This window comes from Manihot esculenta, chromosome 4 (assembly GCF_001659605.2).
Source record: "Manihot esculenta cultivar AM560-2 chromosome 4, M.esculenta_v8, whole genome shotgun sequence".
In the NCBI taxonomy this organism is placed as follows: Eukaryota; Viridiplantae; Streptophyta; class Magnoliopsida; order Malpighiales; family Euphorbiaceae; genus Manihot; species Manihot esculenta.
In genome coordinates, this window is record NC_035164.2 from 33,026,290 (window position 1) to 33,033,699 (window position 7,410).

General features: G+C 30.2%; 1 protein-coding gene across 1 annotated transcript; it reads right to left on the reverse strand.

Annotated features, from left to right (window-relative positions):
* Window positions 1-806: 806 nt before the first annotated feature.
* On the reverse strand, window positions 807-7,031 carry LOC110612728. The gene is made up of 21 exons (XM_021753500.2): window positions 6,544-7,031; window positions 6,383-6,472; window positions 6,190-6,260; window positions 5,647-5,726; window positions 5,255-5,372; window positions 4,934-5,101; window positions 4,737-4,791; window positions 4,272-4,619; window positions 3,896-3,985; window positions 3,736-3,806; window positions 3,547-3,629; window positions 3,197-3,350; window positions 2,924-3,088; window positions 2,753-2,807; window positions 2,273-2,647; window positions 2,106-2,192; window positions 1,954-2,024; window positions 1,717-1,796; window positions 1,442-1,583; window positions 1,167-1,331; window positions 807-1,053 (listed from the first exon to the last, which is right to left on the reverse strand). The coding sequence occupies exons 1-21, from the start codon at window positions 6,914-6,916 to the stop codon at window positions 982-984; spliced, it is 2,913 nt and encodes a 970-aa protein (XP_021609192.1). The 5' UTR covers window positions 6,917-7,031; the 3' UTR covers window positions 807-981.
* Window positions 7,032-7,410: the final 379 nt, after the last annotated feature.

Here is a 7,410-nt window from a genome sequence, read left to right on the forward strand (position 1 = left end):
ATTTCATGTACCCAGGATCACCCTACACTCCTTTAGCTGCGGCGCTGAGGCTAAGGCTGCCTTAGAAACTCTTACACATTTTAACTCAACCCAATGCACCATGTTTGTCATACCTCTTGTCTAAGACAATGCTTCTCTTTTTTTTTTTTTTTTTTTTTTTTTTTCCATTTGGTGTCGTGCTTTTGGAGTTAATTACTGGAAAATTTGCCATACTTGAAAACAAAGATCACTTACTTAATTGGGTACGTACTTGTTCTCCATTCAAACTACTGTTGGCCATATTTCTATCTCTTATTTGTGGGTTGCCTATATATTGCTTTGCTTTGTAAACTTGATTTATGAAAATCTAAATTATTTGCCTTTTAAAGGAGTAGTTATTAACATTGTTTTAATTTGCCAGTAACTAAAAAGAAGTATAAGTTTTTTTTTTTTCTGCCTAATAAAGTTATTTGAATTTTCATTTACTTTATTATATTTATATTTTTTAAATTTCAGGCACTTTCTCCTCTCAAACAAGTTTTAAAAACCAATAATAAAGTAGAAGATTTAAATAGGAAAAATTATAATAATTTTGTTGATTTCAAACCAACACTAAAATTATAATTACTCTTTAAAAAATATAACTAGAAAGTAGTTAGATATCACAAGTGCGAACAAAAAATTGGAAAATTGAATTTCCACCTATGTAGAATTACTTATATAATGGCGATTGAATAAAATTTAAATAATTATGCAAAATTATACCTTAAAATTAGGAAAAAGGAACTATAGAAAAAAAAATCTAGCAATTTACTTCTTTAAATAACTGAATTTATCTACTTGTCAAATTCATAGTGGTTTGTCATTCCATGATGTGGAATTCGAAATAAAAACAGCCAGAAACTTAAAATAAAATAAAATAAACCTTAATTTTAATTTTTAAAGAAAATGAATAACTGGAACAAATAAAGGCTCATTTGCTGGATTTTCAATTCCCGGATTTCATCTGATGTTCAGATTTAGAAACAGGATTGTTTCTTCCAAACTTTTATTCCCTTCCAGAACATCAAGTATCTGCAATTTGCATGAAAATAAAGGGTAAGGGTTAGCAATCCAAATGACCAAATTGAGAGAAGAACAGAACATGTCGAGGTCTACGCTGTGGAATTATATTTTTGCAGAATTACCTTACTCATTCGTGGCCTACGTTCTGGATTATCATCTACACAAGCTAAAACACAAGCAACCATTCGACCCATTTGTTCAGTGTTGTACTTCTTCTGTAATTTATTATCAACAAAATCGAACTTGTCCTTTCCTTCCGACAGACTTTTTGAGAGCAGTCCCTTAGCCTAAATATTCATGCATGAAATTCAAAGGATTGCAACTAAACACTTAAGCCGCCAATCTTCTTATGTTAATTGCAATTATAGAGTAGATTAGTTGAGTAAAAACTGCGTACCCTATTAACCATGTCATTGGGACCACTGAAATGACCAAATGGTTGTTTCCCGGTAATCAACTCCAAAAGAATTACGCCAAAGGAATAAATGTCAAGCTTATCAGTCAGCTTGCTGGTAGATTGATACTCAGGAGCCATATATCTGCATTTGGAGTTGGATTAATAAGTGAAAGTATATTCTAATCTTCTTTTAATTTGTTTCTTCTTCCTAATCCCAAGTCCCCAATTGTCCATCTCATAGCTGCAATGCAACAAAATAAAGAAAATTTATTTACCCGGAATTTTGCATAATTTCTTTGATAGAGAAATGAGTAAGAGAATCCGGGAAAATCTTGGCACTTCCAAATTCTGCAAGCTGAACATAATATTGAGATTTAATTAGTTTAACGGTGTTAAGATGCCTGCATAAGTTAAAGCTTCAAAATAATTTTTGTTGAATCTTTTGGCAAAAGCACGTCAAAATTTATGCAAAAATATTACTGAGCAAAATTTTAATGTATAATATTCCTTACCTTTGGTATAAATTTATCATCAAAAAGAATGTTATCGGACTTGACATACAAATGTAAAATTTTGTGTCCACCTGAAAATAAAACAATATCAACAAAAAATAATAAATAAATAAATAAATAAATATATAAGCTTCCACACAAAGAATACGGACTGTCTTCATGCATATATTTCAATCCTCTGGCCGCGCCTTTGGCGATTTCCATTCTCCTTGTCCAGTCTATAGTTGATCCTCCATTTTCTGCAATATTAATGATACCTTTAAGACCAGTAGAATCTTTGTTGTTGAAAATTAAATTTATTAAGGTGAAAAAGGCTCACCATGTAAATGAAATTTCAAGGAATTGTTGGCTACAAACTCAAAAACAAGCAGTCTATTGTCTTCCTCATCACTGCAGTATCCAATTAGATTAACAATATTTCGATGATTAACGTTGCTAATGGCCATAATCTCCTTCTCGAATTCCTCTTTATTCTGTTTAAAGGACATGTAATCAAGTTTCTTAATTGCCACCTTTCTTTGATCACTACCTGGAAGCTCTCCCTTATAGACTGGACACGAGCCATGCTGTCGAAGAAGGTGATCTCTTGAGAAATCACCAGCTGCCGTGGCTAGAATACCAAAATGAAATTTCTGCAGCAATGAAGGACGCTGCAGTTCCAGTTCATTTGGCTTTCGAGATCCAGACTCAACATCTGGATTGCAGAAGAAATGGGGTAATTTATACTAATGCTATATATAATAAACAAAAAAGAAAAAGAATTACATTCTGCAAATATTTCTTCGTGGGAGAGTGTTACCTTCCACAGCCCATAATTCACTGGGAGACATTTTTCCTTCAAGAGCTTCAACTATCTGCATTGAATAAGGTGATGCATTGATTATGCAATCTTCCGAATTCTCAAATTTTAAATGCTTTGAAAGACAGACAATTTGTGGAAAATAATGTTTGATTTGCAAAATTTTATTACCTTTTTCATTCTTGGTCGACGTTTAGCAGGTAGATATACACTAGCAGCAGCACAATAAATCATTCTTGTCATTTCTTTTTTGTCGTGATATCCTTTCAATGTAGAATCAACAAAACTATTGTAATTGATTTCGATTGAATTTCCTTTGATCATCAAAGGCTTTGCCTGAGACAAAACAAGTAGTATACAAGTTTCATATGAATGATTTTGTTTTCCTCTAATTTTTTAATATGTAAAATATTATATTTGCACCATCTCATAGAGGTATCTTACCCACTTCACAATATCAACTTGATGTTCATCGTTAATTTTTCTTCCAGAAATAAGTTCTAGAAGAACAACACCAAAAGAATAGACGTCGGATTTGTCAGAAAGTTGTTGAATAGATTTTCCTTGTTGAGTATAGTAATTTTCTGGATCTGCATAGCTGCAATTTGCATATAAAATTAAAAATTTTTTCTAGTATGTCAGAATCATGGCACTACAAAAATTAGATTTTAATTTTTTTTTTAATTTCACTTTCTTACTATTCTAGAACTAAAATTAAAACAGATTGATTATAACACAGGAAGGAAAAAATTGACTAATTTTAATTCAGTGCAGTGTTCAATCAAGTTTCTTACACGTTGGTTCCCTTCCAACGAGAGCTGATGTGAGTGACACTATTAGTTATTGGAAAAAACTTTGCAAGTCCAAAATCTGCAATCTGAACAAAATAATAGTTCAAATTAATTATCAAATTAACAAAAAAGCCTTTAATTATTAAATTAATTACTACACCTTTATTTAATTTGTCAAATTGATTAATCTACCTTTGGCTTATAATTTTCATCAAGAAGTATATTTTCAGCTTTAATATCACGATGGATGATTTTAGAATTACCTGAAAATACGATAGAGATTGAAAACATTCAATAAAAAAATAAAGTTAAAACTCGACAAAAAAAAATAACCAAAAAGCCTATTACTCACATTCTTCATGCAGATATGCTAATCCCTTTGCACAACCTTTAGCAATTTTCATTCTCACTGACCATTTCAAATTTGATCTTCCCTGTTCATCTGCATTGCCATTTAGCATTATATAACCAACAATCCAAATTACACAGGGAAGTCTTTTTGAAATTTTATAAAATACATTCTATTTTTCAATTATATAAATTTCATTCTAATGGAACAATAATAAAATTGCTATATATAATTCCGCGCTATATGCTTAAGTGGTAAAGGGACTTGTATCGCATGTTAGACGTCCGAATTCGATCTTTTCTGACGATTGCGATTACGTCTAAACACCGGGACATGTGGAACAACTGGCATGTGTGATGAGCATGTGAAAAGGACTTACCATTTAGATGATATCTCAAGGATTTGTTGGTAACAAACTCTAAAACAAGCAATCTGTCAGCATTTGTATTGCAGTAGCCAACCAGCTTAACAAGATTTCCATGGCGCACAATGCCAACGGCATTAACCTCCTTTTCAAATTCTTCTTGGTCCTGTCCACTGTCCTGATGGTTAAGTTTCTTAATTGCTACTTTTTTCCCTAGAAGGAATCCCCAATAGACAGAACCAAAGCCCCCGTTGCCGAGTTGTCGACCTTGGGTGAAAGATTTAGTTGCATGTGCTAGTTCTGAATATGTATATGTCTTCAGTTCATATGCGATATAATCATCATTAGAAGCTGACTGCGTTCCTGTAAACAGAGAATAACTACCAAATTGTAAGTTACTACCAACTTAACAATCTTTAATTGAAACTCGCTATATAATCATCATTAAATAGTATACTATTGTGGGAAAGTGTTTGTTACCTTCCACAACCCATAATTCCTTATGTGGCATTTTTCCTTCAAGAGTTCTAACTATCTGCATTTCATAATACATTTATTATTTTCTATATAAAATCTAAGAATTTAATTGAAATAATTTATATATTAATTCTCTCTTTTTAAATATTTTTTTAAAATTTAAAATGAATGATTAAATAATCAAATAAATTTAAGTATACCTGTCCCATTGTTGGCCGAAGTTTTGGGGATGGACTGTACAGGCTAGCAGCTGCACAATAAATTATTGGTTCCATTTCTATTTGATCGTAATTTTCTTTCAATGTTGAATCAACTAAATTCTCGTAGTCCACATTTATTGAATCTCCTTTTGTCATTAGAGGTTTCGCCTGAATAATTATCGCTTTTATTATTTTTGTGTGATACAGATAAGTATAAAATATAAATAATAATAATAACTTTATAATTTATTTTATTTATTTTTTTGATTTTATTGATGAAAAAGAAAAGAAAAAAAAGTGTAAATTTTGATAGCTGCTTACCCAATTTACGATATCAAGATCACTTTCATAAATCCTTCTTCCACTGATAAGTTCTAGAAGTATGACTCCAAAAGAATAAATATCCGATTTCTCATCTGAAATTTCTGGATCCGTATAACTGCACATTTGAAAAAGTATGTATAACTGCACGTTTGAAAAACTATTAAAAATTTTGCATTAAGAATTTATTTTTTATATATAAATAAAGTCTAAGCCCAAATACAGCGCTGCCCATTTTGTGCTCCAATCTCTCGGCTGAGAATTCAAGATCCTTTTTAACTTTTTTTAATAAAAAATCTATTTTGTAGAAGTATATAAAAAATAATAACCTTGTAACTATAATCTACAAGCAAAAGTACTATATATATATATATATAAAAATCAAATCTCACATGGTAGCTTCTTTTTTATCGGCAGGAATGTGTCTGATATTAATTTCTGGAAAAATTTTAGCAAGCCCGAAATCAGCAACCTGAAAAGGAAAAAAAAAAATCCATATTAAGTAAATTAGTATAAGATTCATTTATTGTGAATCATAACACATTACGTATTACTACATATATCATAAATTTAATATAAAAAATTAATGAGCTCATTTAACCAATTTTATATGTGTATTTAAAATAAATTTAATTCTGAAACTTTGCTGTTTAATTTTTTATTAAGTGATATCTTAACTATATTTAGCACTTAAACCACAAAAAATTTTAAAAAAAAATCATTCACTCTAATATTTGTTGAAATTTATGCTGAAAATAAACAGCTGTTTCAAAATAAATAAATAAAAAAAGAAAGAAAGAAAAATTGAGAAAGAATGCATGGAAGATATGCAACATCATATATGTAGAATGCATGAATGCCTATGCATGAAAAGTTTTATTTGTTACTATTAAATTATTCTATTTTTCTTTATAAATAAAAAAAAATTATCATACCTTAGATTTAAAATCACTATCTAGAAGAATATTATCAGATTTAATGTCTCGATGGATAATTTTAGGATTACCTAAATAAACATAAACAAAAAAAATACAAATCTTAATTAATGAAAAGTTAAAAAATGAAAATAGATGAAAACTTAATTGCTAAAAGAGCATAGCAAGCCTTGATTAATATAAGATTACTCACATTGTTCATGCAGATATGCTAAACCTTTCGCAGAGCCTAAAGCAATTCCCATTCTTATTGACCACTTCAACTTTGATCTTTTCTCTTCATCTACGATGTCGTTTATCATTTATAAGATTACAATCATATAATAACAATCCAAAGTGTATTTTAGAACTCACCACTTAGATGAAATTTTAAAGATTTATTGGGAACAAACTCTAAAACAAGCAATCTATCGGCTTCTTCACAGCAGTAGCCAACCAGCTTAACAAGATTTGGGTGAGACACAGAGCCGACCTCCTTAATCTGATTCTCGAGTTCTTCTTTCTGCTCACCATCCTGCTTACATTTTAGTTTCTTAATAGCAACGAGCTCACCACTTTCAAGGATTCCTTTATAGACATCACCAAAATCACCAACACCAAGAGATCGGTTATCGGAGAAAAAACGAGCTGCTCTTGCTAGTTCATCAAATGAAAATTTCTTGAGTAAGTCCTCAGCTGATGTGTGCTCCGCGACTTGTCCTCCGGGGAACTCAGTACTCGCCGGCATCTCGTCCTCGACGATATTAGATAGAAAGACAGAGAGAGAGAGTGGAGTGGAGGAGTATTTAATGTCCAGGGACGTATAGGATTGATAGAGAAAGAGGAAACAGGCTGGAAGTTGCTTGATATATGTTTAAACAATTGTATATATATTTTTTTCAAATGAGAAATTTCGTTAAAAAATTAAAAACTAAAATTCTGAAAATTATAAATTTAATCAAATCTAAAAACAAAATATTCAGAGGGAGTAAGAATAATAGTAAATAGTAATAAACAATATTAATGAGTTTTATTAGTTATGGCATACCATAGAAAGATTAAAGACAGGTTCGATTGTTTTCAATATATAATTAAAGATTGGTTTATTTTCTTAATTGTTTATATTAAATATTATTTTTTGTGTATTGAAATAATAGACACTCTTAATAAATAAATAAAAAATAATTAATTGATGCATCCTTGTGAATAATTGATGTTGATTAATTTAGCAGTATCAATAAT